This window comes from Colossoma macropomum, unplaced genomic scaffold, assembly GCF_904425465.1.
Source record: "Colossoma macropomum unplaced genomic scaffold, Colossoma_macropomum, whole genome shotgun sequence".
Classification (NCBI taxonomy): Eukaryota; Metazoa; Chordata; class Actinopteri; order Characiformes; family Serrasalmidae; genus Colossoma; species Colossoma macropomum.
This window is the reverse complement of record NW_023494793.1, coordinates 8,955,738-8,974,757: the sequence shown is the minus strand read 5'-3', so window position 1 is coordinate 8,974,757 and position 19,020 is coordinate 8,955,738. Positions and strand designations below refer to the sequence as shown.

The 19,020-nt window shown below is 38.7% G+C and overlaps 1 protein-coding gene across 2 annotated transcripts; it reads left to right on the top strand.

Annotated features, from left to right (window-relative positions):
• The first annotated feature begins 1,739 nt into the window (after window positions 1-1,739).
• Window positions 1,740-18,967, top strand: srpk1a (SRSF protein kinase 1a). Of its 2 annotated transcripts, none has more exons than XM_036578391.1 (16): window positions 1,740-1,814; window positions 2,718-2,772; window positions 5,579-5,706; window positions 6,753-6,861; window positions 7,050-7,137; window positions 8,169-8,256; window positions 8,686-8,792; window positions 9,040-9,205; window positions 9,664-9,689; window positions 9,935-10,151; window positions 10,372-10,713; window positions 10,935-11,035; window positions 12,339-12,446; window positions 12,820-12,889; window positions 15,909-16,001; window positions 17,860-18,967. In XM_036578391.1, exons 1-16 carry the CDS (start codon window positions 1,763-1,765, stop codon window positions 18,042-18,044), a joined length of 1,935 nt encoding a protein of 644 aa, XP_036434284.1. In that variant the 5' UTR covers window positions 1,740-1,762; the 3' UTR covers window positions 18,045-18,967. The 2 variants fall into 2 exon arrangements, with proteins under 2 accessions (XP_036434284.1, XP_036434285.1); XM_036578392.1 differs by lacking the exon at window positions 15,909-16,001 and adding an exon at window positions 15,319-15,411.
• The last annotated feature ends 53 nt before the right edge of the window (window positions 18,968-19,020 follow it).

Sequence of the window (19,020 nt, the reverse complement as noted above, 5' to 3'; positions counted from 1 at the left end):
AAAGTCATACCTCAACTGTAGTGTTTATTGTAGGCAACTTTTAAAATGTATTGAAGGGCTCATATCATTGAAAAATGAATTTTCCTAATTTTACTCCCTCTTTTTTAAAAATAAAATAGTTTTATGTATTATGTAAACATTGTTAAAATTTAAGACTGTACCATTCACTCCCCACTCCTTATGGACCATAGGCAGGCTGTTTTAAATGTATTGTTTTATGACATCACAAAAAAAAATAACTTGTTGATATAAATCTGCCTATTCAGTCTGCAGTGGGTTAGCTGTGTTTCCATGTGGACAGAGCAGCCAATCAGGAAATATTGGCAAAGTTTGAGCACCCCTGGTCACATTAAATGTTTTCTAGGTAAAAATAAGCCAACACATCCTCTACAGTGAACAAACTTAAATATGGCATTTTTCTGCAGATTTTAGTGCACAATTTTTATTTTTTCCCAAAATGTAAAATTCAGCAAATAAACTAATTGTGCATAAAACACATGCAGTAGTGTGTTCTCTGTAGAAGATAAGTGCTTATTTTCACTTCAAGATTAACAACACATTATTTGACTGATGATCTCCACACTGATTGGATGCCCTGTAGAATGCCTTTTTAAAAAGCAGTCCACACATAAACACTTCAACGTAAATGAGGGGAGCTAAACTACAAGGTGTCCCAAAAAAATTGACATCATTTGAGATGTGAATATCTGAGTAACTACATGTCCTAGGCCAATGAAATTAAATAGGCTTTATGTTGAACAATACAAGATTTTTTTCTCAAAATTCGAACAAGAAATTCGGAGGGCTGTAGATTTTATAACCGATTTCACAAAGATTCACAAAGCCTGATTGACAATATCTTCCGATACTGGTGGTTGTCCAGATCCCTTTGCCCTGCACAGACAGCCTTCCTCTTTGAATTTTTGTGCCATGTCCAAATCTGCTTTCCAGTTGGTGCATTTTTATTGAATTTTCTCAAAATGCCTGCTGCACACTCTTGTTTGACTGTGCTCAAGCATACTCTAACACACAAAATGCCTTTTCATTTCTAGTGAACACCATTCTTCAACCTGAAAAAAAAAAATTAAAAATTAAACTTGGTTTGTTTTTACATTTATATTTTGTTAATTGTTGAGATCATTTGAGGGAGAATTGGCTATGTTATTAGACTACGAAATGATGTCAATTTTTTGGGACACCCTGTACTGTAGGCTGAATAGGCGGGTATATGTAAATAAGTTAATTTTCGTGGCAACATGTGACATCACAAAAACAGACATACTTTATATAAGCCTTAAAGGCAAAGTGACAAAAGCAGTATGTTCAATTCAAATACATAAAGAGACGTTGGAAAATCACGTAAAACTGAATTACTTAAATTTTGCTAAGCTCAACACAACACAAACGTCATTAATTGACATCAGGGGGAAAAATAAAATACACTAAAAATGGATATATGGTCCCTTTAATTAATATTCAGTCACGTAATTAAACTTTTAATAAGACTATGGCTTATAACTTCTGTGTGCTGTTGTTATCAGTCCACTATACAGATTTGTGAACATGAACTGTTCTATTATTACCCCTGTTCAACTACTTCTTTGTTCGGTAAATGCTTTGGTCAGTTCGTGCTCGCCTTCATAATGTACAACTTGAGTTGACTACAGGTCAGAGCTGCCTCAGTCCTTCAGTAATGTGAGTAACAGTGAGGATTCCTTCTTTACTGAAGGGGTGTGGAGGAGAAGCAGCTCCAGAGCCGCGCATGCGCGTGGGCGCTCCAGCCACCAACTACCGGGCCAACATGGAGAGAAAAGGTAATCTCTTCTAAGATTATCCTTAAATGTTATTGACTTTTTCGGCCCTTTTTGGGTTACATATCCAGCACGTAAGTGTCCCACGATCGAATCCGAGTTAACTGCGTTGTTATTTTATCTCGCATTATCACATTTCCATCGCGTACACCGCGACTCCTGCGACAGAGAGCTGCCGAGCCGAGCGTCCCTCAGCGGGCAGGTTAGCTTAGCCAGGCGGCTCCGCTAGCGTTTAGCTTGTCATTATCCAGGCCCTTTTTCACAGTTGTTAAATATGTCCATACCAAGTTGGAATACATGCTGAAAACTTGGTATGACTGTGTGTACCAGCTAGCTAGACGAGCCCTGGGTCTGGCTAGAGCTAATTTACCTCAGACTGTCCGTTCCCTACATGGAAACTTCAGGAATCTCATCGGTTAACAACCAGTCTAGCGTTAGCTCCCCACGTCGTTTTCCTCAGCTGGCGACAAAATGACTCTAGAGGCTATAGAATATATGATTTACGAATAATTTCTGACTTTACTGGATGGTTAGTTAACTGTAATGCTTGATACGAGTGGTCTGTTTTAGCTCCCCCTTTCTAAGAGGTTACTAACCAATGGCAGTGTGTTCAGGACATCGTGGAACAAACAAGCTAATGTTCCTCAAATTAAAATGCACTGTCCTAAATAGCTGTATGGGTTTTTGCCAGTCCTAAGTTTGCAGAAGTCTGTCTGAAGTTTGTGTTTCTCCTGCGTAACTGCGTGTACTGTTGTTTCCTGAAATAACGTTTTTTTTTGTGTTATTTTTAACGTGTGTGTGTGTGTGTGTGTGTGTGTGTGTGTGTGTACGCACACGCACATACATGACATTCCCTGTCCCTGTTTAATAAAAGTTAACATTTTGTTGTCCGTTTTTCCATAACAGTTCTCGCACTTCAGGCGAGGAAGAAAAGGGGGAAAGCCAAGAAGTCAACCAAGAAGTGAGTTTATTTTCTGTACGTTTTATAAGGCTCAGCTCAGTCTGGAGAGAAAGAGGAAAAGGCTTACTTACAAAATGTCAAGAACATCCATGGATTTTTCAAAATCTCCGCATAATTCAGTCACTGATGGGTAAACAAAGTCATTGTGTGTTTTTTGTTTTTTACAGTAGGCGGGATGTCTACAAGATGGATATCGCCATTTTATTTACTTGTAGTTACTATACAAAATGACCAGTAAACCTACAGTGTCTTCTGTTTTATATGTAATATTGGTTATGGTAAAATAGTGGTAAATATAAGGGGATTTTTCTTTGGGTACAAATTTGCCTGTCAGTGCCCTGCATGTACCTCTCAGCCATGAATCCATTTTGAAAAAATATGTTTTAGGCCAAAACCTTGTTTCTGAACTATTGTAAAACAGTGACACTTGCATTACTTAGTGTATTTATCACAATTTGGTGTAATAGCTTTCTGTGAGGTAGCTTTTACAGTCATTGAATGCTTTGGATGTCTGGTTCCTATCAACACTTTTGTGGAAAATTCTGTTTCTGAAGACTCTCAAAACTCTGAATGCCTTTGTTTAGATGTAAGTGATTTAATATGTAGAACGCTTGAAAAATCTGTGGATTTCTCCTTTGTGTTAGGAACCTAAAAATGGGCTGAGCTTTATGACTTTTACTGGCCAAGGCATGCCATGCAGGTCCTCTACAGGGCCGCAAATACACGTGCAAATCTATGGATGATTACTTATTATCCACTAATTTTTCATACTTTGTTTGCAGTACACATTCTACCCAGGGACAAATACAGCTTGACTTACCTTCGCATGGAGCTATATAAAAACACTTTGGCTAAGAAAATGGTGCATTCCATATATAGCCTGTTGTCAGAGAGCATTTGATAAAGGTCAAATAGATGCTGCTGCTGTAGGTTGGGCCTATATTCACTTGTTCAGGTGTCATACCTGGGTTGTTTTGGTTTTGATGAATCTGTCAGCATGTGGGTTCTGTGAAGTTTTGTGACTGGCCTGTACAGATGATTTTATTCCTCCCTGTTTCAATACTACACAGCCTTCATGATACAGGGCAAGTGTCTACTTGTTTGACTAGTTCATTTGTTTTGAAAGTATGGCTCATTTAAAAGCCGAGTCAGTGTGGTTGATGGCCAGTCCTAAACATAAAAGGTATGCTACCCCAAAGTCTTTGGTATGAATCTTTCCAAAAGTACATGCTTTTTTTCCAGTCCACTTTTATAGATAAATGGTTGTTTTTTTTTCCTCAGGAATTGTGTTAGCATGGCATTGCTGTATTGTGGTGTCTCACTGGGGATAAAACTGAAAGTGCCTCAGTATTGGCAAATTCTTGTTTAAACCTGCTATTAACAGTTTGTAGTTACCTATCCAGAATTCAACATGGAAGTGTATTAAGGAACCTGTTAAAATGGAAAAAGGTTGTTGTTATGCACTTTATTTCATTTTTTTCATTTTCGTGGCAGATTGGCTGAACTGATTCAGCTGTCAGCCATCAGGCCTGTCACAGTTATTACATAATGGCCTTATTGCAATTATTTAAACTGATTGTGATTGTGGAAAATAATCATATTGCATTGCTATATGCATAATGTGAAATGGATACATTTTCAGTCAGTTGGATTGAGACAAATAAATTTAAATAAGTAAGCAGGAAACACATTAACTGAGATGAATTATGGGTCTCACAAAAACAAAAAAGTATTAACTTTTAATTGGATGCTTTTTTAAGGAAAGGTTTGTTTATTTGCTGAGGGGACAGCTAAAGCTAAGTTTAGCATGTACACTTGCAGAACAATTGGTTTTCGCTCACCTTTTAACAGTCTCAAGAAAAAAACGTAAGCTTTGGTGCTACGTACGATTTTTTGTAACTATGGACAAATTGTGCACACAGTAGTGCATTATATCATTTCACGTCAGTAGAATCTGTTGTTCGCTACTAAAGTAAGGATAGCTTGAAAGCAAGGTAGCTAAACAGCCGTCGTGGCTGCTTTAGGCATATACTTTGCATACAATCAACAAAATAGACAATTAAATTGTTGATCTTTATTTTTCGACAGTTAATCGTCAGCTAAAATTTTTATGATTTTCCCAGACTTAGTTGTCATCCTTGTTGCTTAAAAGTAACTGGTATTGCTAACTGGAGGGGACTTCCTGTTATGGGAGAGCCTAATTGGAGAGAACATGTCGGGGGACTGAAATATGCCCACTCATTTGTAGTTTAAGGTTATTTAGGAATTTGTAAACTGGGTTATTTATTTTTCATGTACAGACCTTTAGAAACAATTAGTTTTTATTGAATGTGTCCCCCGTTTGAATGTTTTTTGTTTTTGTTTTTTTTTTATATTTTGCTGTTGTGTAAACGCTTGATTTTATTTTAAAGGTTTGATCCGTCTTACATGATTAATTGAAGCTTTGCTATGTCAGAAATGTAATTCATAAGAAAGTAAGGTATCCATAGAATGTTATAAAACAAACTTTCCTATGTACATGAGTACTTTTAGTATTGGACTCTGTAGTACGATGTTAGACTCCATTCAGTCAGAAACCTGTGCAAAGGAAGTTTATTTTTAAGGAAGTAAAGGTTTTTCCTCACCATTTAATAACGATTACGCTGACTGCTCAGTTCATTTACGCTATTCGCTCAGAACAGAAAGGAAGTTACCCAATTTATAGCCCATGAAATGATAGGCGTGCTCCCAGAATCTGAACTGCATAACTTAAGTGATAACTGTCGAGCTGCTCTAGTACGAGCCTAAAATCCTCTTTCTTCTTTAGGCCTACTCATCAACCGAGAGGAGCGCCTCAGCAGCCACCACCTGCAGAGCCTCAGCAGCTGGAGCCTGATGAAGAAATCCTAGGCTCGGATGATGAGGAACAGGAAGATCCCAACGATTACTGCAAAGGTGAGCTGCAGTGTTGTATTAGCAGTAATGCTGAGTCCGAACATGCATCACATGTTCTTAAATACAGTGTCTTCTCCTGTCTATGCCTGTCTGCCCTGTGTATGTGTCTGACGTTGTTGTATTGTTGCTTCCTAACCTTGATTTTGGGTCCTGTCACACATTTAACTTGAACAAGGTTCCTGAGTAAGTTTAGCTTCACAAAACCTGGCGAATGCACCCAGGGTTAAAACATTTCACAATGAAGGTGAACAATTTTACTCTGGAAAGCTAGGTTTAAATACACAAGCTATGATTAAATCTTGTGCACTTGCAAATGTGACATTAATAGTGAACAGTAACTGGAATATGAGGAGTCAAGAGGCTTATTTTTAAAAGAAGGAAGAAGAAATCTTGTCATGTAATAATGTAAAAAGTAAAGCATTTATAATGCTAAAAAGCAATGCTGTTGCCATTGCCATTGTATTAGTGCTTATTGGAGTAACTGCATTACCTTCTTGATATCTGTGTAGTATGATTTTGTTTCCTCTGCTGAAAGATGATGTTTCTCATGTGATTGACACAAACACCAAAAAGGTCCACCTCCCTCAGAAGGTTGCCCTTATTGGTTCAGCAGCTGTTTATGATCCATTATCCCAAACTTAACCTGTCCTGGAGCAGGTTAAGCGTCCAGTATAAGTTGTTATGGTGATGAAGCTCAGTAAAAAGTGAACTGCTGTCATGGGCTAGAACATCAAAAGATTCTTGAGACTTATCACTGAAGAGTTTGCTCTGATGCACCCATTTCAACTCAGGAAAAGTTTATCGATTAGCTGGTTAGTTAGAGCGAGAAAATAGTAGCATATGCTAAGCAGCGTTACTTCAGGACCAGGGTTGAGGACTATAGTTGTGGGACTGCGCTTACTTGATAAATCTTTGAGGCATGTGGCGGGAAATGATAAGGAATTGGGAAATTTAGATAATCACCTAAGGCACATTAGGACTAGTGTAGTTTAGATACTTAGGTGCTCTTTCATTTTGTTACAAATGTTGTTTTCCTGGCTGTCTAGGTGGCTACCACCACGTGAAGATAGGGGACCTGTATAATGGGAAGTACCATGTGATCCGTAAGCTGGGCTGGGGCCATTTTTCAACAGTGTGGCTTGCATGGGACATCCAGTGAGTTATACCATCAATGGTCAGAGGAATTTAAGAAAACCGATTTTAGAATCTTAAAAGCGCTCTTAATTTTTTCTTTATCTGTTTGTGTCCTATCTTGTATATTTCTTGAATCTCAATCATTCTTTCCTCTGCTTTTCTGTCTTTTTCTTTACAAACTTTTCTCTCTGTTTCCTCTCTGTGTCCAGAGGGAAACGGTTTGTGGCAATGAAAGTGGTAAAGAGTGCAGAGCACTACACAGAGACAGCCCTGGATGAGATAAAGCTGCTGAGATCTGTGAGTCCTGATTTACTCTCATGCACCACCACATCCACTTTTCAGTGCCACTGTAAATGAGTTGTGTATGCTCTTACTAAGAAGAATGTGGTATGTGTATTTGCTGGTTAAATATTTTCTCTTTTAATTGATATTCTAGTTTGATTAATCAAACCATATTTATGTGTATTTCCTGTGCATTTATGAAGACTTTAATGTATGAAGTCTATATAATCAAATCCAGTCTGTCCCTTTGCATTTTCATGCTTGTGTGCACAAAGGTACAGTTCATTTATTTAATTTCCAGTGAACAGCCATTAAGTACAGGTAAGAGGAAAGTCAAAGGGGAAAAAAAGAAATAAAAACTGAATTTCAAAATGTAATTAGAAGATATAGAGAAAATGGGACTCCCATCAACCGTGTATCTTGTAGAGTATCCCAACTGTCACCAGCAGATAAACAATACATCTTTTCATCTTGGTGAGATAGGGAAAAAAAGTTTCTGCCCATCCTTTCACTTTGAGAAGACAACTCGACGCTATGGGTCTGAAAGGATGTGTAGCTGTCAAGAAGCCATTACTGAGAAAAGTAAATAGACAGAAAAGAAGAAAAAATGCAAATCAAAGAAGCAGATGGTGTTCTCATAACAATGGACGAAAGTCCAGACCTCAACACCACTGCATGTGTTTGGGATTACTTGGGTTGTGAGAAGCAGAAAATGCAACTTTTAAGACGGAAAAATATACCTGCAGATTTCTGTGAAAAACTGAAAGCGAGTCTCCTGAATGGAAGCTATAATAAAGGTAACAGATAGATGAACTAAATACTTTTAAAATGTATATTATATTTCATAGAAGGTGACACATAAGCCAGAACAACTAAATATACATTTTCTGCTTTTTCTGATGCTGAAAATGTGCTTAATGACTTTTGACTGGAAATTGGATAAATGAATCATGGTCTCTGAGTTTTGCACAGTACTGTAAATTGGCTGTATTTTCTGTATGAATAAGTGACATGGTTTACTCTGTGCTTTTTTCATGTCTGTTCAGGTTAGAAACACAGACCCTAATGATCCAAATAGAGAGATGGTTGTTCAGTTGTTGGATGACTTCAAAATCTCTGGAGTCAACGGAACCCGTATCCTCTACTATAAAGCACGTATGTGTTCGTGTGCATGCCGGTGTGCATATGTATTTATTATTTTTTTAAATGTTTAAGAATGCTGACACATGCTGGAGGCCAGGCTGAGTTTAGTCTGTTTGTGAATGCATCTGTTACATTGCTTTCTCAAGGTGTTTTCACATTCCTCTCATTACCTACAGCAACCACACAACCGAGCAGAGCACGGTATTTTCTCTTGGATAATCTGTGTTGTCATTATGTGAAGTGTAATCGATTGTGTATAAGCATCACATTGTGTGTGTATAACATTATATAGTGGGTTGAATGCACTCTGTCACTGATGTTCTTATTGGAACAAATGTTCTTAACCTGTAGTGATCTATTTGTGACTCTCAGTAATGTTTGCAAATGTTTGAAAGGTTTGTTCTTAACTTGACCTCTCAGATGTGTGCATGGTATTTGAAGTGCTGGGACACCATTTACTTAAGTGGATTATCAAGTCCAACTATCAAGGCTTACCCTTGCCTTGCGTCAAGAGCATCATTCGACAGGTAACGCCACCCGTTCTTGCATAAATGTCCCACTGAGCATGGCTAATGATGGTCAGTTATCGTTAACCGCTTGTAATGTACAAACACCCTTTTTACTTATGTTATTGATATCAATACTGTAATAATAAGAATTCTGTGGAGTTTCACCAACCAAAGACTATTAATGTATTGTTCAGTTAGTCTACATTTCGTGTTTTGTTTAATTACTTAATTGTGGGATTGATGCTGTATTTGTTTACTGTCGCAGGTTTTGCAGGGCCTTGATTACTTGCACACAAAGTGTAAGATTATCCACACTGACATAAAGCCAGAGAACATACTAATGAGTGTAGATGAGTCATATGTGAGGAGACTGGCAGCCGAAGCTACAGAATGGCAGAAAGCAGGAGCCCCCCCTCCATCTGGATCAGCAGGTCTCTCCTCGCTCTCTGTCTCTCTCTCTCTCTCTCTCTCTCTCTCTCTCTCTCTCTCTCTCTCTCTCTCTCTCTCTGTCTGTCTCTCTCTCTCTCTCTCTGTCTGTCTCTCTCTCTCTCTCTCTCTCTCACCTCCACATCCATACTGTTCATATCATATGTGAATATTTTCTTTTGTTCCACTGTCTTGATAAAACATTCACTTTCATAGCATATTACAGACCTGATAGAACTTGCTCAGTTATTTTTTTTTTTTCTCGCTTTTTGTTTTGTTATCTTATTTTCACTATGCCCTTTGATCTTGACAAAGTTCCCTGTGCTCTCCAGTACAGCCAGTTGGATCACTTTCTTTGGCTCTACAACATTGCTATTGAGCGACCGTGGAATCTGTGATGTGCATTTGTTGTGTAACCCTCAGTCTATTTTTGAGCTGACTTCACCCTTTTCCTCTGTTTCAGTGAGTACAGCGCCAGTACCCAAACAAGTAAGTTTGCTTGTGGTTTTAGAAGGAGTTCTAAAGTGTCCAAAACAAGTCAGCAGTCTTGCAGACAACTGGGCATGTTGGTTTTCCTAATTATGGTCTCAAAAAAAATCTTCTCAAGAAAACATGCTGCATTTCTTCCACCATACAGTTGTAGGGCTCAGCTTACTTAAGTCCCAATTCTGTTACTGCCTTCTTGTACAAAATTTGCATTAGTACAATTAGACTGCGTCATCCTTTTTCCCCAGGCACCCAAAATGTCAAAGAACAAAAAGAAGAAGTTGAAAAAGAAGCAAAAGCGGCAGGCAGAGCTGCTAGAGAAGTGCATTATGGACCTGGAGGAGATGGAGAAGGGGCCAGAGGGAGCAGAGGAAGAGGACGATGACCCACAATCCCCTAAATCACCTATTTGTGCACCTCTGAGGCATGCCTCTTTTCAGGACATTGCTGAAGAGGAAGTAATAGGTTAGTTTGTTTGGGTAAAATGGTTACGTCTTGTGTTCTAAGTAGGATTCAGCTCCTCACAGTTCAACTTCAGTTGTATGGATGATGTGCTTTGAGTTACTTCCCTGAATGTTTTAACAGACATGATGTTTTCAGTTAAGATCTACTCAGCATGAGCCAGAGTTTCATAAACCGCCATGTCAGACTCCAGAAGAGTAACAGTTCTGTCCTCTCCACTCAGATAACCCCAGGGAACGGCTGGCCTCAGACACCTCAGCAGAGCTCAACTGCAATGGTCACTTACCCAGCAACCAAGCTCTACCTGAGGAAGATGGTGAAGAAGACGAACAAAAAATACAGCTGAACCAGGAAGACGACCACAATGCTAACGCGGGACCTTCAGAAGAGAACCCCTATAAGTACTGTAACGGAGCCAGCTCTCCTGTGCCAGGGCAGGAGAACCACAGCAATGGAGACGTGAGGGAGGAGGGAGAACTGGGGCTCGAGGAGCAGGACAAGCTACAGGATGGGCCAATGCCTGCAAGAGACAGCCAGGCCACAGCAGAAGAGAGCCTAAAGAACGGTCAGCCAGCTGCAGACTTCAGACTGCTGTTTTTATCTTAAACTTGCTTTTAAATGTACCTTTTTTGTAAACTAGTCTATCTTTTAGGTGTTGTTTGTTAATGTGTAGAAGATTCTGTGTTTTCCCCTTTTTCACACTCATTCATTATCTTTTTTTTTCAATTACTTTAGAATGCAGACATGGGCCTAACTTTCTGTTTGCCTCTCTTTGACCCCACACAGCTAAGCTGGCAGCAGCAAACCTACTGATCAATCCCCTGGAACCGCTAAATTCAGACAAGATCAAGGTCAAGATTGCTGACTTGGGCAACGCCTGCTGGGTGGTGAGAGGCTTTACCTTTCCCTTCACCTGTTGTGGATCAGCCACTGTCAGCACAGTTTACTTTTAACACCGGTGCCATCAGCACTGGCCGGTGCCATCTAAAAGCATTTTCCAGTCTTTCATTTTCCACTTGCAGATTTCGACATGCGTGATCACCAGTGGTTCCTTTTTTTTATCTAGTAGAACACAGTAGAAAGAGCATGAGGAAATACTTAAAATTTGGGGCAAGGTAATACAGTGGACATTAAAACCCAGTTTGCAAATGTATCAGTCTAACATCAGATATTTCTGACATTAGTTAAACCAAATTGTCACATTTAAATCAAAGAGTTCACGTTCAGAAATAATCAGTGTATTGCCTTTCTTTCTTTTTATTTTATATATTTTTTTTTTTGAGAGTGTTTACTTTCATTATGTTGTGTATGATATGATGGGTCACACGTACCAAATAAACCCAAACTTATGATTGTTGATAGTAGAATTTTGGTCGATTTGATGTGGCCTTAAACTTAAACAGTATTTATAATATGATATTTCTGCTTTTACTGTGGTATCAAATTGGTCAAAGGATCATCAAATGTCAGTAGTATTGGTATCAACTACCAAAATTGTGATTCACACAGTGATTTAGACAGATTGCAGTACATTTACAGGAAGTGTTGTAGGAAATGTGTATGCTATAGTTTTGTTGCATCATAAACTTTGATGTTGAAACTTTAATTGAACCGCTGTGTGACAGGGGCAAAGTGAGAGGAAATTGCAGAAGTCATAGTGGTTTGATTAATTAATTAAATAATAAGATTAATTTGTTAACTGGTGTTGACCAGTGCAGAATATATTCCTCCTTTTAAATCTTGGTTCCTCTCCTATTACTTCCTTTTGCTCTTAGTGAGATTTTCTTTGCCGCTATTACCTTTGGCTTGCTCACTAGGGGCTGAAACACAGATCTCTCTGAAGCTGCTGTGTGACTATGTCTGTTGTAAAAAGCACTATACAAGTAAATTATTTGATTTGATTAATTGGTATATCAAATGCTTTGAAAGAGCATTATAGTTTAAAGTGAAGCTGCTATGAGCCCAGTGCAGGGAGTTGAAGCATAGCAGTTTTGTTACAGCGTAACCGAGCAGTAACAGTACTAATCATGTCTTATAAGGTGATGTTTTGTGATTGAGGACTCACATTGGTATTATTCATGGGAGGGATTATTTATTTGCTTTTTCTGCTGCTTGGTGTTGTTAAGAACACATCTGCCATATGGCTGATCTGAACAATGGCCCATGAATAAAATCTGCTCTCTCCTGCAGCACAAACACTTCACTGAGGACATCCAGACAAGGCAGTATCGCTCCCTAGAGGTGCTGATTGGTGCAGGTTACAGCACACCAGCTGATGTATGGAGCACAGCTTGTATGGTGAGACCAGCACTGTGTATTGTGTATAATACAGTACAAACATCAGTTACAGCACTAATGTAGTTTTAACATGACAAAAGAAATATATGCTTTATGTCTACTTTATTTACTTTAATTGCATTATTAGGTGCAGTTTTTAACTGTTGTTTGCACGTAAACTCTTATTTAACATAGTGTGTGTACCTGCACCTACCAACATGTTTCACTAAATGTAGTGCTTTACTTGGAATGCTCATTATGACCAAGTGAGAGCTTATAGGAGTGGATGAAGAGAAACTCTCACAATTTTCAAATTATTTCCTGAGATCTCTAAATCTCTCTCTCTTTCTCCTCCCCTCCCTTCCTCCCTGCCTCTCTTGTTCCTCCAATGCAGGCGTTTGAGCTTGCCACTGGGGATTACTTGTTTGAGCCCCACTCTGGTGAAGATTACTCCAGAGATGAAGGTAAAGTTGCTTCTTCCTTTCTCCACTTTCTGTTTGCTTTTCACTTCCTATTCCAGTTGAGAAAAACGCTTTTAGCCCTGTGCTGATTCTCCTTTTAAACCCTTCATGTGCTAAAAACAACTGAAGTCACTTCAGTTTTAGGGAGTTGTCCCATCATAAACTAACTTCAGTTCTCAATTTGACTGAAGAACAAAGACTAAGAATGCTGAATATCTTGCTGCAGGCAATATGCTTTAGAACAGAATTTACTACTGTTATGCTCTCTGTGATCCTAACTGCAAGTGCAGAGGATATGGCTGGTCTTGAGGTGTACTATTACAAGAACATGAAAATGTTACAGTGTCTGTATTCCTGGGTCTGTTTCCCTTCTCACAGAGCTGCATTATTCCGAATGGATTTGAATGGGATTCTTCATTCTTTCATTACTCACCTCCATAGTTCTTGCTTTTTTGCTTAATTCTCACTTGTCTTCTTTTTTTCTTGGTCTTTTGGCACGCTTTGTTTGTATTAAGAACAGCTACTTATAAAAATTATATCACATAGTCTGAGACTTTTCGATGTGATTCTCAAGTTTAAGATGTCTGTGTAAAGCAGCGCTCTTGCCTGTAGAGTGCTTTTATGCAAAGCTGTGCTGAGAGGTTTATTAGAATTAGGATTTGTGTGTCTATATGGATCTCATGGTGATGGCTAGTATTCTGGGGGTCACACCTAAGGAACATTTTGGCCTAAAATTAGCATTTCATGTGTTATTTCTCATATAATGTAATATTGTGTGGTGCAAAACTGCTTCCCTCAGCCCTGTATCCATATTGTGTTGTCATCCATCAGTGTTCTTTCACTGCAGATCCCAGCATGCATTATAAAAATACATCATGCAGCCATAGAGACCACGCCCACAGTAGAGCACTTTTAGTTTTTTCAAAAATTCTTCACCTCTTCAAGATACATCATCAGAATGGGTAAATCTCACTCTTGGGACTACCACTGTAGGAAGCAAGTAGGCATGTTTGCAGCAGATGCAGCAATCGTCATATTTTTTATTTTGGCTGGAGTGTCCCTTTAACCATCTGCTTTTAATATGCCCTACATTACTATGTTACTACTACATCACAATCATTTCATGTTTTTAAGGTTAGAAATCAACCACAAAAAATCCTTTTTGTCTCTTATTACTCAACAACACTTGAAAAGGCTGGTCTTACAGTGCAGGGAGCTGGTGTTCAGTGAGCTCACAGATTTATAGGAAGTTATCATTACTTTGTATGCTTTTCAGTAATTTTTCCACAATGCAAATACATAACTACTTAAATTAATCTGGAGTGACAGAAGCTGAACTGGCAGTGGTTAGAAACCAAGTAAATCTCTTTTTGTACGTTATGTTTTTAGTTACATGTATAGAAGCCAGCAAGGCGCGCAGTTAGTGAATTAGGCTTGAATATATCATTATGCAATTGCCAAGTACAATTACGCGTATGCTTTTGGAGCAAGATTTATTTGAAACAAAAACACATTGGGTCTCATTCACCAATATCTTCCTAAGCGTACGTCAGATTTATGACGTGTTTTTAAACCGCAAAACTGTTTGCACCTTTGTGCTCTTGAGTGTGCGTAGATTCAGTTCTTACCTCAGAACAAATCCCAAATAAGAAAACATTGGTGAATGTCAGAATCTCCATGAAAACTGCTTGTGTGTTTGAAGAAGGAATTTCTTCTTCTCATCAATGCTGTACCATTTGTTACTAGGACAATGCCCAGCGTCACTCTCCCTTTCTCGACTTGAGTATTCAATTGATTGTAAAACTGAATTTCATCATGAACTTGTTCTGTTCCTCGCATTGCGGCAGCGGTAGATTGACATAGTTAGAATATGTTATCAATTGACACCAAGTACCTTTAGTACTCAGCAAACTGAATGTGACTGTTAAAGGGTTAGCTTGCTATGCTGCACCCAGGTGAAAAAGTCCACTCAAGGAAGGACACAGCATTGCACAGTGTTTTGTTTTCCTGTGTAATGTCCTTCACGGTTTGGAACGTCCTATCCCTGACCTAGACCAATTGTTCTATTAACCAACATCATTAGATCCTGAATGTTAAATTGCAGAATTTTAGACAGTTTCTAACTTTTGTGTTGTGGAAAAGATCAAAGCAGATTATGGGTAATTATACTCCTTGTTAAACCCCAATCTGTCAAAGATCAATCTCCAAGAAAGTGCCATAGCAGTTAGTGTGAAATGTTCTTGTATTTAGGGAGAGCAAGACACTGGCCTGTTAATTGTTTTGAGCCATCATCATCTGTTTAGCTGCTTTTTTATTTATTTATTTTTTTTACACCATGCCCATTGCTTCTTATCTTGCTTCTCTCATTTTATCCATCCATCCTCTCTTTGCTTCCACTTGTTCTCCCTCTCCCATTCCGGCTTTTCCTCCAGACCACCTTGCTCTGATCATTGAGCTGTTGGGTAGAATTCCCCGTCACTATGCTCTGTGTGGGAAATTCTCGCAGGAATACTTCAGCCGGACAGGTACGCGCGTCGTGCTGGCAGAGCTCCACCCTGGGCCTTGGTGAAAGTGGAAAGAAGTCTGCAGGTTCTTCTCTGACAGCACATCTTAAACATGGACATCACTCTCCAAGCTGCAAAAACATGCTTAACCATTCTATGTTAGATACTGAACATTCCATCCAGTGAAAATTGGATGCTCTTATTAACTCAAAAGCTGCACACTAGTATTTCAGATGTATTGACCTTTTGCTTTAGAATTTTCTCCCTGACCAGTCATCAGGAGTTATAAGCTGGTTAGAGAGAAGAAGAATGGAAGCAGTCAGATTGCAGACTCTTTTCTCTATGCTGTCAGAGTTGAGCAGACTCCTTTCTTGCATCCTCCTCCTCTCCCAGGGTGGATAAATGACTATTAACTGTGTCTGATCAATTTGTCGTTTGTTTCGTCCACCCCCTTCCTCCCTCCTCTCTTCAACCCCTTCACAACACCCCCCTTTTTGTGCTGCCGTGCAAAATGGCAGACCACATTGCTTTGATCATTGAGCTGCTGGGGATGGTCCCACGCAAACTCATAATGGCGGGAAAATACTCCAAGGACTTTTTCACCAAGAAAGGTAACTGTATTTTGTGAATTCCTTGTTTTTTCTGATCACTTTACTGTAGGGCAGTGCTCATAAAGCTACATGACACCTACATAAGCTGGCATAAACCTACATAAACAGTTATAAGAACCATTCTAGTGAATTATTTCTATAACTGTAGTCCCACAGAAAAAAACTGTTAAAAATAAAACTATATTTTCAGACCGCATTTTAGAGCAGGAGGTGAGACCGCATCCCTGTACTTTATGACCACATGGTGAGCAGTTAGATCCCTTTGTTTTGAAGTACCTAAAGTCCTAAACTTTAGTTTGAAATCAGTGTGTAATCTTAAGGATTATTACTACACACATTTTTGGCAGTTAAGTAAACTTTTGGTGTTTTATTAAAAAATGTTGATTTTATTCGTTAAAAACTGTTCAAAGCTGTGTTTGCTGATCGTATATTGGCTAACATTTTTGAATTATAGTTTCAGTAGTGTTATGATTGTTTTGTGACCAAAATGGATTGTCCAATCATTGGTTTTAATAAAATATAAACATAATTAAGGTATAAAGTCACTCGGAGCAAAAGGATTTTAGTCTAAAAGTTAGTTCAAAATGTGTTTTCATCTCTGATTTGAACTGGTTTGGTTGATGGATCCATGAATCTTATTCCAGTAAGCGTCATTTGTCATAAAGGCTGCTTTTGTCAACTTTGATGTTGACATAACACCTATGTCAGGTGACAATAATTTTGTCCAACCTAATGTTAGAAAAGATCAGAGCTGTCAAATGCAACCTTTATAACAAATGACGCCTAATGGACTAAACTGTTCATAAATGTCAGTGTAGGCCTATTTAATTTGTCATTAAGGGCTTATGTAGGTATCACGTAGCTTTATGAACACTGCTGTACCTTAAAGGGGTAGTTTTTTTTTATGACCTGTTGCTAGTAGAAAGGAAAATGACGGATATTAAAAATGTACAAATGAACTAAATTGTTGTCGGTGGACAGGAATCGAAGGTAAGATTGAATAATCAGGTTTTATGAATGTTTATATAGAGCTCTGAGCCTAATATCTTTATTCAAGAGGTATTATGCCTTGGCAGAGGAAGTATCTGTAGTGCTGTCATACACCATGCAGTGGCATCAAGGTGTTGTATGTGTGGAATGCCAAAAAGGTGTGCATGTATGTGTTTGTTTGTGAGAGAAAGAACAAAAGTGTTTCTATCTGAAGTACAGCTGCTCGTTAACACCTGAGGATGTCCTTATCTGCTCCTGTAAATATTCATTTGTAAGGGCTGCACGGTTTAAATTGTGACTTCTTACACAGCAGCCTGTTTCATATCGCATCATACTTGGACATCTCCAATTTCAAAGAGCACTCAAACGCTCACCGATATCTGTGTGCACTAATCAGCATTAGATATTGACGTTGAATAAAGTGTATCCCTTGACATTTCACAAGCTTTCATACATGACAAATGCTTCTTTCACTATGACTGCACTGTGACTTCATGTTTGTTTCTATTGTGTTGGTTTTTGTCCAAATCATGTAGCCCTAACACACGTGCATCTTTTACTAGGGATGCACCGATATGGGAATTGTGAGCTGATGCTGATACATAAACAACAAATTCAGAAATTTAGATTAGATCCTGGATTAACATTATGGAGAAATCAAACATTTATTTATTATGCAGTAAAATGAAAAACAGTCGCAACCCAGTAGCCCAACTAAACAGTCTGCTCTTCCGAAATACATTTTTATAAGCCGTTATCTGCCGATAAAGATACGATTCCGATGTCTTCGTGCATCCCTGTGTTTACTGATTAATCTGTATTCTGCATGTATTAGTGAGTCCTGGGCGTGAACTGTTTTTCTCTACAGGTGACCTGAAGCACATCACGAAGTTGAAGCCGTGGGGTTTGCTGGAGGTGCTGTTGGACAAGTACGAGTGGCCGCGGGAAGAGGCTGAGAGCTTCACAGACTTTCTGCTTCCCATGCTGGAGCTTGTCCCTGAGAAACGAGCCACAGCTGCTGAATGCCTGTGCCACCCCTGGCTCACCCTCTAGTGGCTCATCCAAGCCATTACATTTCCATTCTCCTTCACTTCCATGAAAAAGAGAGACTGCAACATAACACTTTCCAGATTTGAACGCATATCGGAATACTACTTGTCTGTGTATTTGTGTGTGGTTTTCTATATTTGTTTCACCTGCGGAGTACTTTGTTTCCAGGTAGTTTTTAAAGTCTTGAGACTTCTTTTCATGAGGCAGGGGTTCTTCCGCACACTCTTTGATTTATTTTTTTTTTCTCCCCTCCATCTTGATTTGCACAACACATTGAAGAGTTTTAGGGAACATCTTCTGTAGTATTTCTCCTGTGTTCTGAAGACCTGAGTCCTGTATATTTGCTAGATAAGTGGCTTTAATTGAACTTGGGGGTAGTGTAAGGCCACACCCAGAGGATCATTTTGTTACATATGTTGCCCAGTTTTGGGAAGATGCACACCGGAGATAGCAAGCTGTATAAAGGGAACTGTTAGGTTTACATTAAAACTATAGGAATTGAGTTTAGACAGTTTGAAATGGTTTGTAGTTTATTTCAGGAAATGCCATACCACTGTGTACTTCTGGCTTAACTCTAAATGTCAGGTTTTTTTCCTTTTATGTGTGTTAAGCCCTTTTTTGGTCAGTCATATCTGGAAGTTTTCTTTCTCACTGTTTTGTTCAGTAGGTAATTATGTTCAGGAAGCTTCCACACAAAGCAAGTAGCCGTTAAGTAACGTAAAAAAAGAAAAAATTTGTGAAAAAGAAATTCTGTGAGTGTGTGCGAGCATGATGTGTGTCTGTGTATATATGTGTACCAAAGAGTTTGCCTTGATCTGTATATTACAGCCATGTACAGTTTTTAAAGAAATCCTACTATTGTATCTTAGCTAAGATTATTTAGCTTGTCAGATTGTTTTAATAAAGCATTTGGAAGATGGGTGCAATTTCGTTTGTCTCATTTGGTCTTGTATAAATATTTAAAGAGACACAGTTACCT

Coding starts and splice junctions, on each gene's coding strand:
- srpk1a (XM_036578391.1), top strand. CDS start 1,763: ATGCGCGTGGGCGCTCCAGCCACCAACTACCGGGCCAACATGGAGAGA. Junction 8,793..9,039: donor TCAAGAGCATCATTCGACAG/GTAACGCCACCC, acceptor TTACTGTCGCAG/GTTTTGCAGGGCCTTGATTA. Junction 10,152..10,371: donor TGCTGAAGAGGAAGTAATAG/GTTAGTTTGTTT, acceptor CTCTCCACTCAG/ATAACCCCAGGGAACGGCTG.